The sequence below is a fragment of the Tinamus guttatus genome, unplaced genomic scaffold (genome assembly GCF_059628265.1).
Source record: "Tinamus guttatus ecotype Peru unplaced genomic scaffold, ASM5962826v1 Tinamus_guttatus_pri_ptg000242l, whole genome shotgun sequence".
Lineage (NCBI taxonomy): Eukaryota > Metazoa > Chordata > Aves > Tinamiformes > Tinamidae > Tinamus > Tinamus guttatus.
In genome coordinates, this window is record NW_028288776.1 from 7,166,793 (window position 1) to 7,194,659 (window position 27,867).

General features: G+C 41.3%; 2 protein-coding genes across 4 annotated transcripts in view; one reads left to right on the forward strand and one right to left on the reverse strand.

The window, feature by feature from the left end:
• Nucleotides 1–796: 796 nt before the first annotated feature.
• Nucleotides 797–15,607, reverse strand: LOC104577606 (riboflavin-binding protein). The gene is made up of 6 exons (XM_088526162.1): nt 15,331–15,607; nt 14,056–14,205; nt 13,139–13,238; nt 11,846–11,974; nt 6,484–6,595; nt 797–1,155 (listed from the first exon to the last, which is right to left on the reverse strand). Exons 2-6 carry the CDS (start codon nt 14,192–14,194, stop codon nt 919–921), a joined length of 717 nt encoding a protein of 238 aa, XP_088382288.1. The 5' UTR covers nt 14,195–14,205; nt 15,331–15,607; the 3' UTR covers nt 797–918.
• Nucleotides 15,608–23,527: 7,920 nt separating this feature from the next.
• MAST2 (microtubule associated serine/threonine kinase 2) overlaps nt 23,528–27,867 on the forward strand; it is a 187,209-nt gene continuing 182,869 nt past the window's right edge. For 2 of the 3 annotated variants that reach the window (XM_088526151.1, XM_088526152.1), the window contains exon 1: nt 23,529–23,771. In XM_088526151.1, coding sequence (XP_088382277.1) covers nt 23,589–23,771 — 183 coding nt within the window. In that variant the 5' untranslated portion in view covers nt 23,529–23,588. Of the gene's footprint in view, nt 23,772–27,867 lie in introns of all 3 variants that reach the window. The other variant, XM_088526153.1, reaches the window with a different exon arrangement.

Genomic DNA, 27,867 nt, shown 5'->3' on the forward strand with positions numbered 1-27,867 from the left:
GGACGTCACTGCGAAAGTCTGTACAGAGTGACCTGTTTGCTCTCCAGTGATGTCAGAGGGATTATGGAAGCGCAAGAGGAGGCAGGATTTCATTCATCTCTACCTGAAGAGCCCCTCTGGGAGTGCTGCAGATTTTGGGTTTGCTTTGACGGTAACAGTGATGCTGGGAAGTGGAATTTGCTGACAGGAGAAACCTGAGTGCAGTCCTCCCTAGGCAACATTTGCATTTGTAAGAGATAATTCTGTTTGGAGCCATTCAGTGTGATTAATAACACCTCAAATTAGGCTTCTAATTCATATTGTAGGAGAGTTTTGCGTGGATACTGTTTAAGGTAAAACCCCAGCACAACAGTCTGTGTATACCATGTAATGGCAATACCTGCGTCCAGGGATTTATATAGCGATCCTCCATTTTGCAAGTATGTGTTTGAGATACAAAATAAATAAATCTTCAGTTGTCAGCAACCAGTCCCTTCTGGCCTCTTTCTGCCTACAACACTTCTTCATCTGAGCAGAATCTGGCACACAGGAGCTTGTGACAGAAAAGCTCTGTGTCTGCGCAAATGATTTCGATTGAGCTTTTTGCGCGTTAAGGGCATGGCTTTCCAGAGATTTGGAGTTCTCTCTGCTCCACCCGAAGTCCACAGGAACTGCCTGTGCCTCTCACCTTTGAAAGCCAAGCCCTAAACGTTACCTCTCGCTTCCAGATGTTTACTCCAAGTCACAAGATTACACCTGTGCTAACCTGTTGGGGACTTTTGTGATACAGATGAAGAAAAAAACAAACAGAGAAAGATTAATATAACCAACCAGTGATTTATTATGTTTTCAGAAATAAGGGATAAGGCAGGCTGGCACGGTGCACTGAGCCCAGCCTCCATAAACATTTATCTCCTCCTGACACACATCCACCAACATTCATCTTGTCTCTTCCCCTTCCTCTTCCTTTAGTTTCTCCAACTTGAGGAGTTTCCTTTGGCAGGCCCGTTCCTCACTGCTGCTCACACTGGAGCTTTCCTCCGAGCTTTCGGAGAGGAGGTACTTGATTGCCATCATGTCCTTCTTGTTCATTTGCAAGCAGAGGCAGGAGGATTCGCTCACCTTAAATGACTCCCCCCACATACTCTGGCACATGTCGGTTCCATTTGCATACACCTGCATACCAAATAAAAAGTGCCATTATACTTAAAAATAATTGAGTAAAGTAAATTTATATTAGATTGGATAACACTTTTTAAAAAAATTGGTACTAAATGATATTTATGTATAAGAACAAGCTGCAGTCATCCAAACACTCTCTTGCTATGTGCCATGCCTCATCACTTCTGAGAGATCTTAAAATATTATTCAGTCTCGCCACTGGCAAAAGATATTTGCCTACTGCCAGGGCACGTCATTAAACAAAGTGCAAAGTGATGGATGGCCCAGCCCTTTGTTCCCACCCAGGGTCTGGCAGCCCAGGCTGCTTTCTGGGTCTGACAAACACACGCTCCGTGTGAGACGTACAGCTCGTAGCGTGTCAGGACACTCTGACATGTCCTGGGATCGGCGCACTGCTGAAAGCACCAGCCTGACTGTTTCGAAAACCAAAATCTTTTTATCTACAGGCCGGAGAAACCCAGCGGATTCACAGCTCTCTGGGATCTCTCTGTGACTGCTGCAGTGTATGGCATGACTGGGCAGGACCTCACAGGTGAGGAGGAGGGACAAAGTTCAAAATCGGCTTGAAGAAAGAAGAAAAACAACCCTGATTCCCCAGCCTGCCTTCAAAGTGCTGTGTCTTGCGGTGCACAGGGCTTTTGGCTCAAGAAAACGTAAACTGCAGCTCCCTGCGCTCTCTGTAAGTGAATGTGTCCTATTCTGGATATGACCTCATTTTCTGAGGCTTCTCTGTCATAGCACCAGCGCGACCGTGCAGCAGGGAAGTATCTTGCTTGCCAAGCTTACAGCACAGCAACCTCCTGTCCTCCCAGCCTGAGCTTGCCTAAAGAGTCTGAGCTTAGCAGTTACCACGTCCAGCTGCAGTGAGGCCTGGATACGCACTTTATCTCGCTTTCTCTTCTTCCATGTGTTTGTGGTTGAAGTTCAATCTTTTCTATTTCAATAAAGGAGACTACAGGTACTCCCAGAAGCAAAGGAACAAAGTCAGGGGCAGGAATGATGGCTGGAGTAGGAGCCTTGTGAATTAAGGACAGGGAGTGTTGTTAATGGAGCGGGACAGGCCAGCAGGAATGCTGGGCTCCATTACTGTGTCACTGATTCGCTTTGCCACCTTGCCTGTGTCACCAACACCTCTCTGGAGGAGGCTGTGTTTGATCTGTGATAGTACAAGTAGTCTTTGTGCATGACATTGATTCTTTAATCCTACAGCATTTCTCTCTGTGCTGCCGTTTCTGGATAGTGTGCTGGGCCACCCCTGTCCCCAGGATACATAAAGACCTGATTCTCTGCTGTCATCACATAACCCTGGAGAACTTGCCCTTTCTTTATGGCAGGGGGTTTCTGCAAGAAAGTGGCTCTGAGTGAAAAAAAAAAAGAAAAAAAAGAAAAAGAAAAAAAAGATTGCTAATTATGTGGATGTGGGAGCGGACCCTGGTAGCTCTGCAGCTCCTGCTCCTGCCACATTTCACAGCAAGTTCCCCCAACACGATGTCTCCGTGTGTCCCTGCAGCCAAGCAGCGCTGACCAGGCTGTGCAGGCAGGCAGAGGAGATCATAACCATCTCTTTTGACTTAGAAATCTGTCCTTTATGGATAATACAGAGTCCATTCCAAATAACCCCAAAGGCTCTGTAGGCTGCAAAATAACTTCAGTTTGCACTGGCTCTAGCTGGGGTTCACTCTATGGAAACTGCAGTTGCTGGAGGAGGAGAGCAGAGTCCTGCTACTGTGCTGGGAGCCACAAAGGGAAAGGGCAGAACATCTACTTTCCTCCTTGTGTTCTCCCTGCCAGCAGATCTTAGCTGTGTCTTCCCCTCTTATTCCTGCGCCTTTAAGCAAGAACCATTATCCATCAGCTTCTGCACAGATCCTGGATTTCTAACAGTTTCCAGTTAATCAGTTCAGAAACTATTAAAAAAAACTGTCATGGGTTTTCCTATGTCCTTGTGTAAGATTTTTTTTGCATGTCCCACAGACTCTGTAACTTGTATTCATGCTTTTCTACCTGTTAAATTAGTCATTTTATTTTGATCTTCCTGCTAACTCTGTTTAAACCAGAGTGTTGTCAGAATGCTGCAGCAACCAAACACAGTCCACAGCCCACTTATCAAACCTGCCCCTAAATGACTGCAGAGGTTTCTAATTCCTCAGCTTCTTGGACAACGCGCTAATCTGTGCACTAACACCACTTGGGCCTGCTCTGCTGGGAAGACAATGCTACAGTGTGCCTCGTAAAATTTAAAACAGACCAAATTAGGCAAAAATTGACTGTGATCCATTGCACGTTCTTAGTATTTAACATTTGTTCCAAATACTCCTTACAACCACTTACATATGTCAAATATAGAGCTGCTGATTGCTCCTCCATATGAGCTAAGGACATCTAAAGAAATAAAGCATATGTCTACTGTCTCTGACAGTAACTTTTGTGCATTTTATGTAATAGTAACTTTCCTTCTATGAATTCAGTCCAAATAAATAAGTCCAAGTGAGTCCATTTCCCTTCCACATGTGTTTTTTTTTTCTTTTGGCTTTTAGGAGAGAAAGATCAGTGTTCTTGACTATTACAATGAAATAGGTAGACTGCTTTTGGCTTACGCTATTAGCATTTTAAATTTTGTTATTATTTAGTGTAGAAAAGAGGAAGGAAAAGTTAAGATTTGGTAATTCTAGCCAGCAGAAACTTTGATTGAAAAGAATGGCCATGCACTTTATGTCATCATTTACATCTGTACAAGGTATGTAATTCACTGCAAGGGTTACCAAAAGAGCTGTTAATGTCTATAAGGAGCACTGCTAAGGGCTAGGGCTAGGTCGTGTTTCAGATAGTGCAGGAAAGAGGTGGCTGAACACTCTGTGAACAGTCTTTACCTGCACACATCCCAGCTCTATCAATGCTGCCTGTTTACACAGCTGCAGGTGACCTTCCTCGGCAGGTCCAATTGGAGGTGCAATTCATTTTATATCTCATTTTAATTAATCCTAGTATGGTGCACATTTTCTCTTCGCTGTACCTCCCTGTGTCTTTATTGTATCTCCCTGCTTACATTTGTTTTTCCATACAGCTATTATATATTAATTTCTTCAGTTCAATCACTTCTCTTGTTCTCTAATGACAAGTCTGTATGTCTACAAACTTACAGTTAACTAGTACATAAAATGGGTTAAGACTGTGGATTATGAGGAGTAATGAGTTATGAGATAGCTATATAAAACAGTCAGCTGCTACTAACTGTCAATGTGGTGCAGAACAAGCTAACACCAGTGCTGTACTTGTTAAAAGTAATTCTGAATAGAGGAGGGGGCTTATCTGGGTAGAATAAGGAACCAGAGACTTCAGAAACATCTAATCTGAAACCTTCAGGCAAAGAAACACAAATTGCTCCAGTTATCCACTTAGAGACCTTACATTTCATGAGTCTGAGGCTGAACAGTCGAAAGGCCATATAAAGATCTCTTTTTGTGTTATTTCCAGCCTTCCTCTCCTGTGATCTGCAGACCAAGTCTGAACAGCCAATAATTCAGGTAACTGAGAAAGTTATGGACTTTTAGAGATGTTTTTAACTAAAACAATTTTATAATATTCATCATCCAACAAAAAAAATCACAAACTAGTCTGGATATGTCATTATTAAGCTAATGTTATCAGTTAGGTGCTCCACTGGGACACGTATTAACTAAATATATTAGGATATAGAAGGTATATATATATAGAAGGTATATATATAAGATACATATTAGGATTGAAGATGTTTCGGTTTTGTCTGCAAATAAATGGTTATTGCTTGAAAACTGATGTAGAGTAGCAGGGAATCTGTTTTGAAGGAATATGGTCTTTACTCTCGCTTATCACACAAGCTTATTTTGGGTGAAAAACATGGACAGTTTAGGGTGTGGTTCCACGTTTCATTTAGGAATGGCTGCGCCTGGCCTTAAGCGATAAGACTTCTGGATTTACTGCATGTTTTTCCCTCTGTATGGTATATTTTCTGTAATAAATGAATATAAATGAATTCAGGGTTGAAACCTTCTATCTTTGAACCAGGAACAGCTTGAGGAGAGACTGGAGATTATTTATAGAGATTATTATTTATCATTTGACTTTTACTTCAGCTGGAATAACTGCTGAATTAGCACATCTGGGAAACTCAGCTGTTAGTTTCCTCAGCCACTTGTTTTTTTGGCCACCTTCTTCAGGCTGATTAGTGTCACTTCTGTAAGGCAGCCACCCACCCTGCACTCATTTGACTGTGACTTCCACTTATATCAGTTTCCAAACTGACTCCTGTAAGTACGAGAACTTGAACCGCATTCAAACCAATGAATCTCAGATCTCTGCAAGCCCAGGCACCAGTCCTTAACCATTACACATTATTCCTATGTTGTTTTGAACAGTTTGCCTGTTCTCAGTGAAGCTCAACTCTTAATATTCAAATAATTATAGCAGACTTGAACTGTATAAACTTGCCCTGATCCTAAACTTAAGTATGTTACCAGAAAAAACTCTTATCTGATACTTAAAAGGTTTGTGGATCAGGTTCCAGGCAATTTTGTTCCTGGAAATCTTTTCAGTCCTTAGTTTGTATACTTTTGTTTGTGAAGTTAATTATCCCAACTGCTAAACTTTCTCAGAATGATGGGTTGTGCTTCCAGAAAGCTGTCAGTGCTGCTCTTTAACCACCAGAGAAGACTGGATAGAACAAATGTAGCTCTGTCTAGCCCTTTGCAGGCACAATGGTGCAGAGATATCATGGGGATGTGGAGAATAAAATGGAGATAATTAGAAGAATATAAGGAATTTGAGAGGAATTTGGAGAATGGAGTACTTGAATATAATAATGTAAAATAGAGAAAAGGGCAAGGAATGCCTGATAGGTACGAAAACCTTACAAATGTCATAGTCATTTGGGAATAGACGTCCCAATGCCAAAGGAGAGAGGCAGGTAAAGCCTTATGTCATGTAAGGAGCTTTGTAAAATGCAACTCTGTGTCTCTTTCTGTTGTATGACCAAAGTTCATTTATATTTTACTACCTAAACCCCACTGTGTTTAACATCCTGGGACTGTTTGAAATTTGTCACTGGACTTCTACTTTTGTCTCCCAAATAGGGGATAAATAAATGTATGATAAATGTGTGTATACAAGTTTAGAGAGACAGAGCTACATAAATATAAAAGTTTTAAAATTTATAATTTTTAAAAATCTGGCTGTAGCTCGAAATTGCTGAAGTAAAAATAATCTAATTGTTGCATTTTATACCCATGCATTCAAGCAAAACCCCCAGACTTTTAAAGACATATTTGCTTGACCAGGTTTTCTTACCTCACTGTATGGGACGCATTTATTCTTACAGTGGTTTACTCCACTTTCGTCCCGTTCCCAGTCGGTCAGCCAGTTACGAACACATATGGAATCATCTTTGCAGGCTTCATACCTTCATAGAGATTATTGTGGAAGAAAAGTTATTCTGTCAGTGTTTTCCAACTCAAAACATTTACATGGGCTATGCTAGTAACGCAGAATGATCACACAGCACAGCTGAGCAGTGCACATTGTCTTAACTTACATGTAGGCACACTCTGAACTGGCTAGGAAGACCTAAATACCAGTGAAAATTAAACAGTTTAGCCATTGCATTTCATACTCATGAAGGACTTACGTTGTGAGGAGCAACACTCACTGATGGCAGCGCCTGCGGGTGTTACTGAGTGGCAGAGGGTTTCTTGCGTGGGAGGGAGCTTTACTGAAAAAGGGGAAACCCATAGGCAGAAAATCATACAAACTGACAGGGCGTCAGCCCTAGAATCATACTGTCCAAGAAGTTAAGCAGGAAGAGAAGAAGGAAAGTTAAGGACTATGTAGGATATAGAGTGCAAATTTTTTATATTTTGAGGTTTATTTTAGTGATAATGTAAATAAATAGGCCAAAACTTGTAAGAGATGTAACTGGTGGGTCTATGTAAGGTGGCATCACATGACTTATTATCTTAGATCATTTCCTTCCTTTAGCTTCTCTATATGTTCTACTTTTTGGCTTTTACTTTCCCTAAGGATCATCTCCTGCAAATAAATAAACATTTTTAGTTTAGTCTCAATGGCTTCAGGCAGATCATTCATACCACTAAATAAGAGTGCCCAAAGCCATGAGCCACAGACTTAAAAAAGTAAGTTCCATATGATATTTACAAATAAGGCATTTAGATCTCTCTTGTTTTTCTGTATCCTTTTTTTTTTTAAATATTCAGGGTCATGTTTTCAGCACTGATTTGAAATCATGAGGACTGCAAAACTTGTATTGGAAGTGAAAGATGAGGTTAGCCTGTATTCACCTCGCTACAGGAGCTAGACATTGCAGCACACCTGCACGTGTAGAAAGGTAAGAACGCGCACAGCTGGAGCTGTTTGAGCTTTCTGTGCTACAGACCATCTTTACTGTATAGTGCCTGGAGAATGAAGTCACAGCCTGCACCAGGCTAGGTGTTCTAGGTATTGGTTATTACAAATACACGCACTAATTACAAGTGCTTAGGCCACTACATGCGCATTTGAAACTGACCTTTAGTACTTTTTATTGAAGTGGTGGCTAAGTGATTTTAAGCGTGTTTGCAGTACAGCGCACACAGAAGCTATACAACAGGATTAAAATGTTCCTGCCTCTTGTTTTGCAGTTGAAATTAGCTTTCAAAAGTCAAGATTTATGCTGAAGGACTGATCGGATGTAAAACATCATTGTGACTCAGTGACTTATTAAACACCTACGTGGCAAAAGTTCAGCTTTTCAAAGCTGCTCTTTGACACAGTGGCCTGAACACTAGAAAACAGAATCCTACATATTACAGTGGTCACAAGACATTGCTTTCTTTCCAAAACAGTTTTTTTTTTTTTCTGTGTTTTCACCTTAGTGGCAGGTCAAGGACAGAGTGAGTGGTGGGAGAAAGAGCAATGCCAGATGAACTTTAGTCAGGGTTTGGGCTAAGCAGGTTTGGGGCAGAAGACAGAGGTATTCCTGTATGTGCTCATCCATGAATTTGCTGTCAGAGCTGGGGGCTCTGCTGGAAATACAGGCTGCAAATTGGTAAATTAACATAATATGACACTAATAGGCAGGTCCTGCCAGTTTGTGTCATGACTGAATTTGGGAATAGGGACTATAGGAATAATTGGTTTGTTAGTTGTTAGCTGCTGTGTATAGTCTGACTGAGAAATAAATACAGAGGTAACTCCCCCGTGAGAGCTATTTCTCCAGCACTATTCACTTTACCTGCTTGAAGGCACATCATAGTTAGGAGCATGAAGATAAAATTTTTGTTAACCAGTGTTTACGGACCCTCCACATACCAACATCAGGCTCAGCAATCACCCCAGATTTTTCAGGCCATGTAGGCTTGCCCTTTACTTTGAGCATGCACTTAAATCCATCGCTTTCCAGCAAAGTAGCTCAATATATGCTGTGAACTGCCTAATAATAGCACTTCCACTGGAAGCAGTTGTGCCCTTTTCCAGAGGTTTTTTGTTTGTTCATTTTCTTTTCTATTCGGGTAGGTATTTTTCAGCTTCATGGTTTCTCTGATCGGGGTTGCTCTGAGCACCCTGGGGTTGGGAGAAGCAGAACTGCTGCTTTTGAAGTCAGTGCCACCTTCAGTTACACATTTTAAACTTGGGAATATGTATTGCAGAGTTTCCCTGAGCTGAAGCATTTATGCCAGGGAATCTGCATCCTATGGTATCTGAAATAGGTCTGTCTGTAAGATATTTTTAATTTTAGCCACTATTACCTACTGAATTGTCATGTTTCCTAGTTAGGATCATTGCCTGCCTCTGTAGTTTGTTATATAAGCAGGCAGTGAGGCATAATTCTATTTTTATGTTTTTATTTTCTTTAATCTAGGAAGTAATTATGAAACTAAGAAACTCTCTAAGCTGAGAAATTGTCACTTCTGAAAAATATGAGTCCTGTTGTTCAGAAACCCTTAAGTGATTTCTATGAACATTAATCTAAACCCGTGAGAAACATAATTATTTGAAAGATCCTTTCCTAGCATACTAGCTCTCCATGCACACCTTGTAGGATATTTTTATTTTAAAGGATTTTTTCCTTCTTTTTTTTTTTCTTTAGAATTGTCCTTTTGCCTTTTAAATGGCACAAGGTCATTTCACAGGTGGAACAGAGAGCATTTTGCCCATAAGGCTTTTTGAAAAGCAATAGTTTCAGGACTAGTAGGAGCAAGAAATCCTAAGACAATAGGAAGAAAGGCAAGGCCCTAAGCTAGTCTGATGAATTTCTTTTAAATGAAGTCACTGCTCATTCAGAATCCTCTGCACATTTCTGGCCACAAAGACATACAGTATGCAGCAGGCACACGCACGGCATGTAGAGAAAGTAGGTCACTTCACTAGCAGTGCTACAGCTCGCTAAAAGGACTCCAATGAATAGAACGTGAAAAAATGTTACTTTAAATTGCCAGAAAAAAGTGGGAAATCTGTCCAAGCTTTTTTCCTAGCCTCTGGCCTTGAGCAGGGCGAGGAAAAGGGATTGCCACTGGCACTGGCAGGCACGCAGACTGGCATGCACACTAATGGGTCATCTTTACATTTTGATTCAGGCTGGGCATCCGTGACGCTGCTGGGGCAATAGATCATTGTTCAGTATTTGTTTAGAGAAGAGCCTCCTCTTTGCCAGGAGACTCAGTCCTGGAAAAGGGACTGTTTTTCCCATATAGCAGCTCTCCATGTGCTGCAGCGCATATACTTCCCAATAACAAAAGCTATAAAATGCTCTTTACCTGGAGGATCTGGTATATCACAAAATCCTCAGTTTTGTGGTGTAATATTGAGCCGCAATACACATTTTTGGCCTATGGGATTTCTCATGGATACTGAGGCTGGTTTAAATCACTATAAAATTTATCACTATTGAAATACTTTTCAGTGGATGCAATCTGAATTTACAGGTTTCTGTCATCTTTACGCTTCTATTGGATGTGGTAACTTGATGTTGACTTTGTTGTGGCAACTGAAGTGGATTCTACTTACTTTATTTTAGGTTTTGGCATTCTATCACTTTGTCTGTTAGAGCTCATCTACAGCTACAGGAACTCCAATGCCCAAATACTAAAATCCTTTCAAATTTCATAATATTTGCTTCCAAGGTTCTGAGTACTGAGTCAAATTCGGATTCTCAGTCCTTATCTTCAAGGCAGCCAATAATCTGGATTCAGCTTAAAAGATTACCAAAAATTGAGGATGGAGATATGCAAATGACAAATCTGTTCCAGATAAACATGGATTTTCCTAACACAGAAATAAAAATCATCACTAGAGGAAATTCTAGACAAGCTAATAAATATATTAGCCCTTATCACTATCTTCCATTGCAAATACAGGTTGTGTTTCTTTTTTCCTTCTCTGACACAGAGCAATGCAGACAAATTTAAAGACATATCCTACAAAATACTGTACTGCATACATTACTTTCCTCTTGGACAGAAGATGAAAGTGAAAATGGATCCATGTGTCAAATAATAGTAAAGTTGCATAAGCACTAGGGAAAGCACTGCACTGAACAGCACAAGCCATGTACTACCATGTGTTCTGTAAATGCTCTGCTTCCAAGAAAAGCTCTTGTATAACATTTTTAGTTGTATTAAAACAATTTTCCATGATTTTTAAAGCAGGCTAGGGGATTCAGACATCCACAGTTAATTATTTTCAAGGAAAGCCAGCAGTCCTAATCCTATCGTGTGAACACAGCCTGTGCTCTTTGTACTACATTTCACACCAATTTACCCATATGGGTAAGCACACACCCAAAAGACAGTATTAAGGTGCTGCTGGGTTTTACATATACAGGGATGACATTAGTTAAGATCTAACATCTCACAACAGTCTGGTGAGCAGAAATGTACATTAGATACAGTTTACTAAAAAAAATCTCAGCACTCCACCTGGATATAACGCTTCTACCCCAAGACAGGTGATGGGCTGTCCAAGTATTTATGAGTCCCTGACCCTTTATTTGGGAAATAAAATAAAATGCTGCTATGCTTGTTCATTATTTTTAGCATTAGTTGGCTGATGGTTTCTCTGAAAGTCAGGCTTTGAGACTTGGTGTTAGCAGAGAGGGATACTGGAACCAAGAGGAAAGGCCAAAAGTAAAAAAATGAACCTGATTTTTTAGACACATGAATTTAAAACCATAGAGGAAGCTTCTGTTTTCATGATTTCGTAGTGCACCTCATACATAGAGAGATAAAAGGAATCTATCAGGAACAAGTTTTTAGAATCAAAATGCTAACTGCATAATCTGTATCTCAAAATGCAGACACAGATTTTCTGCAGCCCCCCACTGCTGTGAGTGGCCCTCGATGAGGGGTGAGCGGCGCCGTCGCATCCCTCAGCGCTGATGCCCCGAGCAGCTGCCTCCCTGGGAGCAGGGCTGTGCTGCCCGTGAGGCCCTAAGCTGCGACCGAGGCAGGCTCCAGCCTGCTTCAACCTGTGACATTATCATTTTGGGAACAGTAACTTAACCGAGGAAAGAGCAGAGGCAACAAACAACGAACAAGGAAACGAAGTAACGAGTAATAATGATGATACAACACTTATTGCTGCTACTTTCCTGGGAGCTCTGAGTAATAGAGAGGTATTAAGGCTAAATTGACATACTTGGATAAAAAGCTGAACCTACCAGTCATCACAGAAGCTTTGACACAATGGGACAGACCGAATAGCAGCACTGTAGTTGGGATGGATCCAGCGAGCGGCGTGGGGAGAACACCGGTAAAAGCACTCAATTTTCTTTGTGAAATCTTCACAGCTGTGGCAGGTGAGAAAAGCCACAAATGAACCTGTTTCTCAGTATCAAGGTTACAGCCTCTGTTTTCCAAACCTGCTTCCATGTGGATGCGACATTACAGATTGGGGGGTGGAAAGCAAGCCTAGGAAAGCATCCTTTCACCCTGTTTGTGTCTAGTTTCCAAACTCATTCCTTTGGCACCATGCACAGACTCTGACCAGGCAATTACCGTAGCCAGCTGAAGAGTGCACAAATGTTTCCATGCATATTTCAGCCCTATTTGTGTAAGCTTTCCATAAACTTTTGAGGCCTTGAGTTTTCCTGGCAAGAATGACTCAATAATAAAATGTAGCTTGAAACTATAGTACAAACCTTTTTCTAAGCTGTAGTCTCCTGGTTTCTCTACTCTTTCCATTTTCCCACAGCCCAGATGAAGTTGCTTAAAAACACATACTGTTGCAGCTCTTCTGGGAGGGGCAGGCCATAGCTGTTACTTTTGCACATCTGTTTTTGCTTAATTGTTTTCTACTTTCCTTCTTTTCTTTCTATAACTTGCCATGTTTCACAGCTCTAACATCTAACAGGGTACTAAAAATCTAAATTATGAAGACATTCTTCATGGTTATAAACCCCAGAGGACTCCAAGAATCTTTCTTATAAATATTCAGAAGTCTTGTTTCTGCTCTCTTTTGTGCATTTTGTTTGCAAGGCTGAGTCATGTAGCTGATCTGCTTTCTAAAGACGGGAAGGAGCCTTGCCCGTGTTAACCGGGGCGCTCTGGTATGTGGTGGCTGCTTTGCTCAGCTACAGAGGTGCTGTGGGGTTGTTACCTACTGGATTTAGGACCCCTTTGCATTGCCGGATTTTGGAAGAACAGACAGGCCTGGTTCTAAAACGAAAGCAAACTTTACAAAGCATAACCCTTACGAAAAGGTATAAATCACTCTGTGCAAAGAGTATATGCTTAAGGATTCAAGGACTTTTGAGAGGGGAGAAAAAGAGGAGCAGGACCTTGGTCTGGTGAATAGGAAATATGATGGGAGCTAGAGTGGGTGGCATCCATCATCTTCAGGGCAACCTAGCAACTTTCCATCAGCAATTCCAGGGGGAGTTAACACTAGCTGTGTAGCTACTACGGCAAATCTCCAACGAAACAGGACATAGACAACATCAAAGCTGACTTACGATTTACTGAGCTGCCCACATCTGTTCCAGTAGCTGTTGTTTATTTTAATTACTGGGGAATGAGCCAATTGCTCTGTGAAGTTTGCATAGCAACAGGAAGCTGTTAGGAATGAAACAAAGATCGTGCAATAAGGATTTTCTTTACCACTATATTTGGAAAACTACAAATTTAAGACAAATCTTCTTTTTTGGCCAATAACAAGGTAAAATCTCTTGGTACTGACTAGAAGAGCTACTCAGGCTCTTACATTTTTGGCTTTCGAAGTAGCAGCATAAACACTAAATAAGATAAACTAGCGCCAATATTTCTTTGTAAAGATGTACAGCTCCCTCTCCTCCCTCCACTCCAAGTAGTTCAGTATTGTTTAGGCAAGTGTTATATAGCAAAGGATATTAATTTTGAAAGCTATCAAACATAACAAGAAAATTAATGTAATAAATATACCTGCTCTGCTTTGCTTATTATGGAATTTTGATTTTAACCCCTTTCAGGTGGTGTCTGCTCCAACAAATTAAACAATGCTGTTTTTAATAAAGCCACGTAGGGATGTACATAGGGACAATAGCTAATGCACTAGTACAACCAAGACGGACGTATGTTTTTGAAATATGTTTATACTTAATCAGAATAGGCTAAATTCATCTTTTCTGTAAACTTATTTAAGTAGATGTAGTGAAAGAAAAACTCACATCAGAATATAAAAAAGATAATAAATAAAGGCAATGGAAATTTTGCAATTGACTTCATAAGAAGCAGGATTTGACTCTTGACTCGAATGCAACAAAATGACAACGAGGGAAGCTTTTCAAATGCAACTTCTACTGCATCTTATATATTTTCAAGAAACTAAAGGAACTTCCAGGACAATTAGTGAGTACAAAGCTGTATTTCGAGACTAAAATTAAGCTACTCTTACATTCCGAGTACAGGGTGCATTCCTGCATGTTTGGCTCAGGACTTGGCTTCAGTTTGTGAGTTTCCCCATCCAGACAGCTGTACTTTTTGCAGGTAGATGACGTTATAACAGCAAAGAGGGCAAGAGCAAACCTCAACATTGTTGCTTTTCCTGTATGGTAAGAAGATTTTATTTATATCCGTTATTTCCAGGAAAAGTCATAAGCTTAGAGGAAGGATTGCTTAAAAAACCCCACATATATATACACAACTAAAATATGCTCAGCAAAGATACACGTATATATACTAAGACACACATGTCCCTTTTCTCATTGCTCAGGTCTGAACATAAATATTTTTGCTATATATTTTTGAGGTTCAGCAGCAAGTGGTGAAAGCATTAGCCTGGCTATTTATGAAAGGGTGTCATAATTTTCAGTAGCATTTTCCATTCTTTATGGAAGAATTTCATTTCTTTTTCTACTCTTTCTCATCTTAATTTTACTACCACTGGCCACTGAAGAGACATTTTCTGTGCCTTGTCTATGAAGTTCTTCAGAAGTAGCATCAGTGAGTGAACACTCTTGCTTCTGTAATGGATGCATTTTTTTAAGTGATGTTCCTTCCACTTAGGCATAAATACGACAGTAAAGCCTCAAGTAATATATTAGGAATGGGTAGTAAAATTGAGTTAACTCTTCAAGAAAATTATTTCAAAGTTTAAAATTTGTTACATTCACTTGAATTTATCTTTGATCCCCCTTCCAAGAGGCCACTCATGAGATTTGAAAGTAAAATTGATCATCTCTAAAAGCTGCAAATTTCCTTTGCATGTTGGGCAACCATACATTTGATACAGCTACACATTAATACATTTATACACATTAATACAGCTACACATTAATACATTTAATGTAGCTACAAATGAGCTAATGGGCTGTAAAATAGTAGTCAGCACCTGAGGTGGATCAATTAAGTAGATAACTTGCCTTCAGTGTGGCTTTGCTAATTTGTGCTTCAGAATCTCGTCCATTATTTTCCACTTCTTTTGTAGCATTTATGCAACATAAGAATGTTTTGTCTGGGAGACCAGAATTTCTTTAAATGCAGACTACATATTATTGAGCTATATAGATAAATCTATAGCCTGCTACATAAATCAAAGCTTAATTTTTATACATGTTATCAATTTAACATTTCCTTATTTAGTTAAATACTACATACCTAGAATTTTCAGATATAAAGAAAACAACATGTCAGAAGGAAAAAACTATACATTTTCTCACTAATTTCTCACCTCTTGCTGTCCTTCTGGGTGATACTTCCCCTTGGAACAGGGACACAGTAATTTGCTTTTCTCATTTTCCCCTTTATATACCCACCATCTGGCAGCAGCGCTCCAGCAGTTGTTTGCCCTGGAAGAGTTCCTTGGCCTTTTGGAGTGCTAACATAGATTTAGCTCAAAAGCCGATGCGATGACCAGCACATAATGCCCTTTTATAGATTGCAAATATGGACAAGGTAAACAGGAAAGTACAAAGGTTAGCATTAAAAAAAAAAGAAAAAAAAAGGAAAAAAAAGGAAAAAAAGAAAAAAAGCAACCCTCCCTTCCCAAATGCAACTGCCCTCCCGAATTTATCAACGATTCCTGTTGTTATTAATTCTTAGTTTAATTTGTACAACAGTGTCATTGATTCCTCAGCGGGAATTAGGAATTCCTTAGCAGGAATTAGATTAGGACTTAAATAGAGATATTAACATGCCATAATTCAGTCTAACTAGCTTGATTTTGACTATAGATACGGCAGCTTTCCTTGTGTTACATGCTAAATTTATCCTGGCTCCTGGAAGAGAGTTCATGTCTCTCGATTCCCACATCTTGGCACTTAGATCAAAAGATCCCTTTTAAATGTGCTGCTGTGTGCGCTGGCTGAAGCACCTGCCTTGAATGTGACCTCCAATAGGTGTCACAAACACTAAAAGAAACTTCGTGTGCCATCGATTCCTGCTTGGATTTCATTGCGAGGTCGACTTTCTGCAAAGAGGGTTCCGCATCTCAACACAAATGATCATATAAAGCAGACTTAGTGAGTAAAAATAGTTGTACTTCCATAGATAAATCTCACTGACATTCTCCAGTGAGCAATGCCACTGACTACCTTCAGGTCATGTGGATGCATAAGGAACAAAACATCTGCCGTTTTTGTGTTGGAGAGAGAACAGTACTTTGTCAGAGAGTACTATGGGGTCAGCAATTTGAGACCTTTTTTTCTTGGAGAAAAAATGGCATAATAGAAATGGTGTATGAACCTCACTGAGCAAACTCACCGAGTTTGATATTAAAACAATCTCTATAAGCACTGATTCCTATTCTAGCTCTAGTATGTGCCTCAAGGCAAGAGTGCTGCTAGCCTAAAAAAAGCCTTTTCCGATGAGTTGGAACTGTGGGCTTTTTAATTTCTCAGAATGAGCTTATTTAAGACAAGTTTAAAGGAGCATGAAGTAATCATAGGAGAAACTGAAGTAAATGTAAAACTAATTACCTAGGCCTTCACCTCATTTGCCTTGATTTCCTATTGGTTGATATTAATGGAGCCGCTTGCTGATTTATAATGTAAAGGATCTGTGCATACTACTTGGTACTTGGACCTATGTACTCATACAAAATACTGTGTAATATAAATGTTCACTTTTAATAGTGGGGTGAGAGGATAGGCTTGTCAGCATGGTAAAAAGAGCAGAACTCTGCCTTATTGCTTGGTTTGCATAAAATACATGCACGTTTGCAAAGGTGTAAGCACACCAGAAAGTATCTTGTAATGCCTCTGTTTATGGAATTGGCATACAAATTATATTAAGCTATAGGAAACTCTGATCTTTTTCAAGCTTTGAATATGAGCCAAATGGGACTACTTGCCCGGAGATTAGGCAGAGTTCCTAGCAGCAGGAAGGAAAAATGTCATATGTTTGTGATTTCTCAGACTTGGCTTTGGTTAGGAATATATGTAAGCAGGCTCAGCCTAGGAACTGTTAGGGATTTTAGCTATATATCATTCTCAGCAGAGAAAAGAATCTTAATTCTTTTTTCTTAAATTATTCACCAGGTAGCTATTTGGTGTGATGTCCTATACTGAGAAATGGGTTAAGGGAAGTTTCTTATCTCTTCCCATACTGGCCATTTTTCTTAATCTGTTAAAACAGAAATTATTTTCAAGTACTCTTTGATGTTGTACCTTACTTATATTTAATTTCAACCTGAATATCAGTGCCCAGTATCTCCTAATAATTTTTCACACTTTTTAAATAGACTTAAAACATGCACAGTGTTAAGATATGACCACAGAATAATCATAATATTCAGGCACCACAACATTAAGTTATTATTATTATATTATCATCTGATGATCTGTTGGATCATGAATTGTGATATAAGTAAAAGTATGTATCTATTACAAAAACACGGGAACTGCAATACCAGGACTCAAAAGCCATCTGGCTTTTTGAGTAGCTTTCTTCTGGCAGGTGTCAATAGCAGATAATTAGAGGAAGAAAAAGACAAAGAAAAGCAAGCAGCACTTGCTGGTGTAATGTTATAACTTCCCAGCTCCTGGCAATTGGGTTAGTAACTGTGTCAAGTGACATCTCTCTCAACACAGTGATTCCTTTTTTTTGAGTCAGACGTACTTAACGACTGAAGTAAGCTTTAATGTAAGTAAGCTGTGGTTAGGGGAAGAACGGTTTGCACTTCCAAGCAGTGGCGCTTGCCAGCTCCGTTTCCCTCTGGGATGTCCTCAGAGCATGAGGACAGCAGCAGGGCTGCAGGGAGATGGAGTTTCAGGAGCATAAAAGGTTTTGGCCTATTGTAGTCTTATTATAGACATGATGTGTGTTTTGAAATTAATCTGTTTGTTCCGTGGGTCTGAATGCGAGCCTGCAGACTCAGAAGTTGGAAGTGTTTTTCTTGTTAACCTTAACAAAAAAGTATAATGAGAAGCACAGGCCATTATCTAATCTAGTGTCGTTCCTGAAGCTTTTTTGCAGAACTGCATTTAAAGTTGCATGACTACCATATTATTTGCTGACCAGTTAGGTATATATAATTGACTTATTTTTTGTTAGATTTCAGAGCCATGAGATTGTGTCTCTGCTGACTGAATCATGTCACAAGTCAAGCTGAATGCCAGAGGAGACACTGCATGTGGGCTCAGTCTGGCACTTCCAAACCTGGAAAAAATTTGAGGTCAAATATTGACAGTACTCAATTTAAGATGTAATTTAGTTCTGTTCACTTCAGTGGGTTCAAGATTTCTCCTATTATTTGGTCTGAGGAAGGAATACATCATGGCAAGTAAGACTTATTTGATTTCTTTGTAGTACACAAATGTTTCTGTGCTAGTTCTCCAAATAGATACAGGAATGACAAAAAGATCAGTAATTTTATATAACCAAAGAATGAATCAGTGGAAAGAAAAGTGGAGACTGTAATGAACTAGTAGATTTAAAAAGCAATCACAACCCAAACAACAAAATTATCAATGTAGGAAATGTTATTTTAAGCTCCATGTTGGGGTTTTCAAAATTAAAAGGGGCAAAAAGCTGCATTTTAAACTTATTACTAGGTTGAAAGCATCTCTGGAAAACTAAGTACCTCCTTTACGCTAGCCTTTCATTTCCCTTTCATGATCTTGCTAAAATGTTACTATTTGCTCCTTTGAATGTTTTTTTCCCCTTTCTTTTTCTTTTTGATGTAAGAACCGGCTTTGGTTTGGCTGGCTACTGGCTGTATGGTGTAATGTGTGTCCCACAAGTGACAAAGAAAATCCAGGTCCAGCTCAGCCTATAGTTCAGAATTAACCACCCACAGTGTTGTCCTTGATGCAGACCGTTAATGTTTTATTCCTACAACTATTCCCCTCTGTTCCATCAGTCAAAAACTGTCTTCTTTTCCATGTCCCTCTGCATTTTGCCTCCTCTTTTTTTCACTCCTCTCTCCGTACAGACAGACGACGTCTCTTGGAGTGTCCTGATGACAGCCGCCCCTGCACACCGGCTGCATTTCCATGGCTCGCTCTCTTGCATGTGCCAAAGAAACCATAACAAGTTTGGACCTGATGGTAATCCCGCCGGCCAGCATCCCTGCACTCCCCACGCACTTCCCTTTCTGATCCCACCTTTTCAGGCACGGTTTTCCCAGTTTTCCTGGGCAGGCTCCATCCTGCCCGGGAACTGCGGCTGTCCCGCGTGCTCTCCGCACTCCCATCTGCTCAGGCTGGAGCTGGATTTGCCACTGCAGCTGCTTTCTCACTCACTTTCTCAATTTTAGGCTCTCTAGAGCTTTTTGATTTGGGGCACTATAGAGGTGCACAGATATGTATATTTACATATATAATTAATACTGTTAATTAATATAAATTAATCTAAGAGCAAGAGCTCAATTGCAGCAATTACTGTACAACTAAGTCTGTCCTGATGGTGAAGGCATCTTATTTCCTGGTCTCTTTCTGTCTATTTAAAGCCATGATGTGTTGATGAGCTTTTGCTGCTAAGATCTCCTGTTAACTTTAGCTATTTTACTATGTTCTCTCTAAATCTCACAGCTTTATTTTTATCTCCTAATGTGTATTTGCATATCTACACTTACAAAGTTGTAACTTCAACATACAGCATCGCTACCAACAAGGATAGATGTCCTTAAGATTGTATAAAGGCAAATAATAATGGAAATGGAAATCATATCCAGTTGCGACAGGACTTTGGTTGTATGTGGATCTAACAATTGCCATACTGAACCAAGCTCACAACAGGTTTACTTAATTACTTGTCCCTGAGTGTGACTAAGAGTGATAGTTTGAGGCAAGATGGAGAATATTTATAATATTCTCTTATGAAAAAACACTGCTCATAAGATATATTTCTTCCTAATCCTCCTTAATTGTGATCATCTTGTGCCCTGAAACACGAGTGCTTACATCCTTCCTACAAAAATGATCCTAATGTAAATATAATTTTATTATTACACAAATGTCTAATGCAGACCCTTTCAAACAGCATATCCCTCTAGATTCACACTATGTGTAGATTTTGTGTAGACTGTGTCAAAGTCCCAGACCTATAACTTCTCCTGAATTCTTTTGGAAAACAATCTGTATTTCTTACCATTTTCCTGGATTTTGGGTGCAGGTAGGGGCAGCTGCAGCAGCTGCAGCTCTGAGCCATGCGGGCAGAGCCTGGCAGAGCTGGCGCTGGCCCATTGCTTTTTGCTGAGTGTAATGATGCATCCTTCTGTAAAAGTTAATTGATTAGTCTGGGTCAAACCTTTTCCTAACAAATCTCTCCCTCTTCATTTCATATAACTAACCTTTACCTTTAATTTTTAATTTTCCTCATAACTGCCATTCTTTAGTTGTATCACACTAGTTCTCAAGTGAATCTTTAAAAATAAAGACTGCTGCCATTGAGGTGAAATTAAGGAAGTAGCCTGGAGGCACTGTTACCATATGCATCCTATGTAATTACTTCTCATTACTGGGATCCTGCTCAGTTACAGGACAACATATCCCAGAGACCTGACAGCAGATTGCCAATTGCCAGACATTAGTACAGCAGTGTAGAGACCAAAACTTCACTGTGAAACCTGCCAGAACTGGGTCACTTACAGAAGGTGCGTGACAGCTCAACACGCAGAACAGCTAACGCTATTTCACCCATCTCATATAGAGTAGAAAATACTGAGAGTGAAGATTAGGTGAACAGCATAAACAGAATGAAAAATGACAAGCCTTAGTAATATATTTATTTGGTGGCATTAGCTATGCAGTTCTGCCTTGGAAACAGTGATGCAGGTGATCAGTTGGGTTTTGTGCTGTGCTGTTTTTTTCTTTTTTTAATATCGGAATGCACCTTAATGCACCTTCAAGTGATCAGCTACATTATTTGATTTTGCAGAGCTAATTCTCTTGCTCTGCAACATCCTAACATCAAGCATTTAGCTTTTTCTATCATGTTGGCAATGAAGAGTTCTTTAACATCACACTTTCAAGTCATATATTTCTATTTCAGCTCCAAGAATTATTATTGTAGCAGTGTGCTCAGCAGTCATAAAGAGGCTCCAGATGGATTTATGTCCTTTCAGAAAATTTTATGGAATAAGCTGGACTAGATTCTGTGGTCTGCTTTACCAAAATCCTTTAAAAAAAAAAAAGCTAGAGAAGGACATAGGGGATTTTTTTTTCCTCAATAGCACTATTCCAGCTACTATATCCAGCTATCTGAATCAGAAGTGCATGCTGTTATGTTTTTTAAACAGAGATAAATGAAAGTGGAAGCCAAAGAAAGGAAATACTGGAACTGCAAAAAGAACACAATTAAATGAGTATTGGCTAAGTATCAATGTGAGCCACAAAAGCTCTCCGCAGTTCCATGCTTTCCCTCTGTAGCAGATAACATGAAAAATAAGACTCTTTATGCGCCTTTATTAATTACCCTTTCTGTCTTTTTTAGATGTGATGGAATATCCCTGGAAACAAACACTTTGAGCCTAGGTGTGGCATCACACCATGCTCTATCTCATTCATCCGTATACTCCTTTTCTCTGGCAAGCTGTTCACACTTGGTCACTTTTATTGAAAGCTGCAAAACAAATGTGCAGAAACCTACTTCCTATGGTGTGGAGAAATGTCAGTAAGGTTGGTTTGCACATTCAGGCCATATTCAGTGAACAGTTTAAGAGAGTGAGGAAAATAAAAAATATTTCATACTCTTTCAAACTGAAACCTTACTGTCCTGTTGCTTCAAAAATGTTTGAACGACATCTTGAGTTCAAAATACTGAACAGGGACTAAAGAGAGAAGGAAATAACCCAAGAGCAAACTGGAATATAACCTTTCCATATGTAAGGTGTCCTATAAAATCCCAAAAGGCTTTTTGGTTCAGGCTGAACCAAAAGATTTTAAAGTTGTTTTGCATTAAATCCTGAAACACAATGCAATTATCTTCAATTCTATCTAAAACCAAAAACTGAAGATTTATTGTTAATATGTTTCAGACTTAGGTAGTATTCTGCAAATTCCCATTAACATTTTGATTTTTCTTCCTCTATTCATGTCTTTTTTGGCACTTGAAGTGAACAGGTGTGAGCCAGCGCAAGGTGGCCCACAGGCCACAGCCAACAAATAACTAATTGGCATCTATGTTGCAATGGGGCAAAGATCCAACTAAATTATGAGGAGGCGCCGTGCCATCCTAATAGGCTAACATTATCACAGATGCCAAGATTCCATAAATTTGCATCATTTACATTTACTTAGGGCAGGTTTCCCAACCGGGAAATTCCACACAATTGTCCATCATATACAATTATGATTAAAAAGGATCTGTGACTAATCCAGCTTCCCAGAGTAGTTTTCAGTGAGAACGTAAACATTCTCAGCAATTATTTTAAAATGCTCCCACTCATTCGCATCAATAAATTGTTTAAAAGTACATTATTGTCTTTGCTTCTATAAAAGGTATAAATAATGTATAAAATCAAGCTTTCTGGTTGAACATGTATGAACTTTTTCAGCTTGGTAAACAGGGCTTTTTTTTTTTCTGCAGCAGTAGCAAGGTTACTGACTACCTATAATAAAAGAGAAAAATGGACAACCTCAAAGTTCCTTTTGTGAAAAATGAGTGCAGAAACTGGTAACTTATACCCTCAGGAAATAATTTGCAAGGACAAAAATGCAGCGAGGGCGTGAGTTACTGAGATGAAACACAAGATGATGATCTACGCTGCGATTACTGCTGGAGGTGATGAATCTCCAGGCTTGTCTTTGCTGCTGAGGAGATGACGAACCACATCTTAATCTGCTTCTGATCCGGCCTGGCCCTAAATAAAACGTGCGGTAGCTGCTGATTGAGCAGCGGATACCTGCCGGTGAGAACGTTCCCGTGTGCTACGTGGCTTCACGTGCCTGCCAAGGACACGGGTCTGCCCAGGGAAGCCACAGCCACACGAGCACGGCTGGGCTGCTCGGGCTTGGCTTCCACTCCATCACGCTGGAGCCGGGAAGCAACATCGTGCGGTGTTTTTACAGACGCTGCCACGGGAAAGGCCCTTGCGCGTTCTCACAGCCAGCGAGAGCTCTGACCCTGCGGGAGCGGTCGCCATGACGGGGCAGACCCCGCGACGCCCCTCGACGACCCGCGCCCGCCATCTTCCCCACGCCCCCTCCCGCCTCGCACCTCCGCGGCGCCCCGCGTGCCAAGTCTCGCGCCCCCGCGCCAAATCTCGCGCCTCCCGTCGCGCTCTCGCGATAGGCGGCGCCGGCGGGGGCGGCGCCGCTGCAGCCGCCGCGCCGCGCGCTCGCTGTCAGGCGGGAGCGGCGGCGGCGGGCGGGGATGTCCCTGTCCCCGTCCCTGTCCCCGCGCCCGAGCCCGCGCCGCTCCCTCCGCCCCGCGCGCAGGTGGCGGCGGCGGCGCTGCCGGCGGCGCCGCCCCGGCTGTCTGTGAGTGCCGCCGGCCATGGCCGGCCCCGCGCCGCGCTGAGGAGAAGCCGCCGCCGCCGCCGCCGCGATGAGGAAGGGCCGCTCCCGGGGGGACAAAGCGGCGCCGCCGCCGCCGCCGCAGAGGGAGCCAGGGCGGGCGGTGGCCGCCAGCGCGGCGGAGCGCAGAGCCGCGCTGCTGGGGGGCGGCGGCAGGAAGGAGCCGGAGGACGCCAGGGCCGCGGGGGCGCCCTGCCGGGAGCCGCTCGAGCGGGTAAAGGCGGGCAGGGGGCGCGGAGCCGGCCGGGGGGCACCCGCGGGCGCCGTTGGTGCCGGTTGGCGCCGGTTGGCATGGCGACGTGCAGCGGGGCCGCCCCCCGCGCCCGCCCGGGCTGCGGCTGCCGCAGCGCGGGGCTCCCGGCTCGGCCTGGGCGCGGGGCGTCCCGGGGGCAGCGCGTTGCGGAGGGCGCCCCGCTCCGGGGAGCCGCCTCCCCAGGGAGCTGCCCCGGGGAGGGAGAGGGCGGCCGCGGGCTGGGGCTGCCCGGGGTTTGGAGGCGCAGGGAGCGCGGCTGGTGGTTCCTGCCGGGAAGGTTCGTGCTGCCGGCAGCCCGCCCGCCCGCCTGCTCGTGGGGAGGCGAGGGAGGATGCGGCGAGAGCCGGCGGGCTTTGCGCTGCCCGCCCTGAGCGGCGGCTCTGTGCTGCTTCCCGAGGCTCCCAGGACGTTAATCGTAACTGTAACTCGTTCTGATTTACTTCTTCTATCTTAAATACACCCCTTCTTGTTATAAGAATTAGCAAATGCATCTCTACAGCTATTTGAAAATGTGTAGGCTTGCTACAAATGAGAGCACATAACTTGAGCGTGTCCACTCTTATCATACCTCTCATTAAAGGAGGAATGGGCTCATTTACTTCTTAGCATTGCAGGGGTGGGAGACCCAACAGATCTTAAACTTTGCTTTAGATGTATTTTGATATCCCTGTTTTTACAAGAAAGTGAGGGGTGCAGATTAAAAAGTGTAGGTGATGCTTGGCAACTAGCACTTTTTTTTTTTTTTCCTTTGGAAGATGAGGAGAAAGTAAATCTCAAGTATCACGATTCCAAAGATATAGTAATTCATTGTTTTTTTGCCACTTTTAGGAGCAAAGTGAAAAACTGTGTTGTCTGACATCTCTTCTCTTTTTTAAAAGGTGTCTTGAGTTTACATCAGCTTTGCAGATGCTCAGGCTTACACTGCGTAGCGTTTTTATCACTTTCTAGGTTGTTCTGGAAGAGCTGCACTAGATGAATGAAGATGAGTAAATGACTGCACAGTAATTTAAACAAGTGCTGTAAGGAATACTGACTAGCATAATTTCATTTGTAACTATTGCAGATATTTAGAAAGAGTAAATATTAGTGCTTTTTGTCCAGGATAACTTTTCTAGTGCATTGTCTTTTGAATTACTATTATCTTTTGTCTGCATTTGCTGTACCACTGCTGGCTGTCCTAAAGTTATCATTTGATGTGTCTAAACTGCGAAGGGTGGGGAATGGTGTTTTTGTTAAGATACTGAAGAAAGTTTATTTTGCAACAGAGATGCTCCTTGTAGACATCTGGGTGTATATAACAGAAGTACCTCCTCGATTTAATTGAAAGCTTGATTTGGAAGCTGTTAGCCCGGTAAGCTGTGAATCTTCCTGCAGAGTTATTGAGGAATCTACTAATGGCAGATAAGAGGTACAAAGAATAGCCTAATCTAAAAGCCTCACATATATATATATATATGAGACTTTTATCTATATATATGTTCTTGCCATGATTAGAACCCACCCTGACCTTTCAGAATGAAAAATGCTGTTAGAATTCTTAGACACTGCCTTCAATTTACAGGAGACTTTTATTTTGGCATAAAATGAGAGAGAAGAGGTATTCTGGTCCTCTTTATTCCTCCATGCTCTGGTACCTGCTGCTCTTGATGCTTATCACTTTCTGAACCACCTGAATAACACGAATGTCCTTATTCAGGTGGTGGTGGTGGGGGACATCTAAGCACAGAAGTGCCTTTTTTTCCTTTCCATTTTGCTCAACTGCCTATTAAGATGGTGTTTGATGGAGTAACCAAATGCAATAGCAAGATGCTTGTTGCACAAGTTTGACATATGATGCTGATAGGTGGGAGCTGAGTTTCTTATAGATGGTGCCTACAGAACACGCTGTAAACTGTATAACATTGTACAGTTCACTTGGGCAGTTTCACCAAAACAGCAGTAAGATTGCAAAATAGGAAAGGCTGCAAGTTCAGAAGTGCCAGTATTTGAGACACCCAAGCCTTTTTAATGGGAAAAACTGTCAACTTGTTTTGACTCAGGTGCTCTGATTAAGGCCTGATACAACCTGTAGGAACAGATCTTTATGTGCTGGGAAGAACCCAGTGTGATGGAATCTGAGATGTTTAGCTGCTAAAATTTGTGAAGGTTCTACTTGGCTTGTGCTCAAAGGAGAACCTCTTTCCCCTCTTCCCTCTTCTCTTGCATTTGCAGTGGTGGAAGTTTTGTAAATGGAGAAAGTGACTGGAAATGCATAAGTTTGTGTTGGGCAACCTTAATAACTAGGATAAATAAGTACATAAAATTGACTGTACTCTGTCACACTAAAGATCCCTTTAGCCTGTCCCTGTCAGCTGCCAAAAGCAGATGCTTAGAGAAGACCGTAAGAACAGCATAAGTGTATAGTGTATATTGAGGAAATACCTCTCCCAACCTCCAGTAATTTGTGGCTCACAGGCTTCCGGACCTGGAGGTGATATTTGTTTTTAGTGCCCCCAGTGGATTTTCTCTTATGTGAATTTGTCCAATCAGCACGTGCAGCTATGTGTGCTTTTAGCATCCATAACATCCTGTGGCAGAGTGCTGTTTTTGAACTTTTTACCTGCTTGTTTCATCACTTGTTCATTAATTCTTGTATTGGAAGGGGCAGTGAAAAAAAATCCATATTCTTGTGTGGGGTTTTTGATTTGGTAAATCTTCATTTAATTTCCCAGCCCCTTGCTCATGTATTTTTCAGAGGAGATATAGATAGAAGTGACCCTATCGTTCTGACAATCTGTGTCCATGTGGTACATTTTACAGTTCAGGATCAGCTTGGAGATAGGAATGGAAGGATCAGAAGGAATGGGGCTTGGAGAACAAAAATCAGGACCGTCTCTTTCAGCATGTGATCTTCTGTGAATTTACTCTTTTTTCTTGCTCTTATTTCTTCTAATATCTGCTTTAGTTGTCTGGTTGTCTCACTCTCTTCTATTTTTCTCACTTGACAATTTTTGGGAATTGAGCTAGTGCTTTCATGGAGCTGCCTATTATAATTCCACAATTGCTCTTATTCCGTGGTAACAGCTAGTTCAGAGTCTGTCATTGTGTATATAAACTTGGGATTTTTTTTTCCGTTGTGCATCACTTTCTATAATTATCTACGTTTAATCTTATCTGCTGTTTTACAGCCTACTTGCACAGTATCATTAAAGTCTTCTTCAGATCGTCAGCCATTGCTTTTGCAACCTTGAGTAACTTGAGGTATTGTCAGCAAACTCCATCGCTCAGTGTTTGAGCTTCTTTGCTAGATTTCTCTTTAAAATGTACCACTGGGGATTTATATTTTTTTTCGAAAGACCAATTATTACAACCTTTTGTTTAGTATCTGTTGATCACTCCTTAGTTCATAGTCTTTCTTATCTCATGATAGTGTAGTTTCATCGGGGCTCTAATGGCGGAGGGTCTTTGTCAAACCTGGTACTGTTGGTTTTCTATGAAGTATCTGCTAAATCATCCTATGCTACATCCTGAATACTTCGAAAGAGATGAGGTGAAAATTATTGTTGCTTAGGCATTACGTGATTACAATATCATCTGTATCATGCTTATCTAATTAGCCTAAGACATTGTGACATTCATTGTGAACAACACCCCCAAAGGATCGTAATTCCGATTTGTCAGTTGCTTTTGTTAATTTTTACATAAATGAAAAGGTTCAAGTTCTTGTATAAAGGACTGTTAAGTATCTAGAAGAATATGATTTAAGGGATTACAGTGGAGGCACCCAAAGCCATAAATTGTATGGAGAAGAAAGGGATCAACAGCTGCTAACAACAGAATCTCAAGAGGAATTTTGAGGGGTTAGGAGGAGGAGGGAAAATGCTAGAGGCTTGATCTTGAGTTCGGTGGACCCCTGATCTTTTATAGAGTTTAACCTGTCTGCTGCTGGCCAAGAGTCAGACTGAAATGTTATTGATGCTCATCTGTTGCATGTGCATTTATTATGTAGGAGCAGTTAAGCCGATGCCAGCGGGCAAGTCACATGCATAATATGGAGAAAGGTGGAAAATCTCTTGGC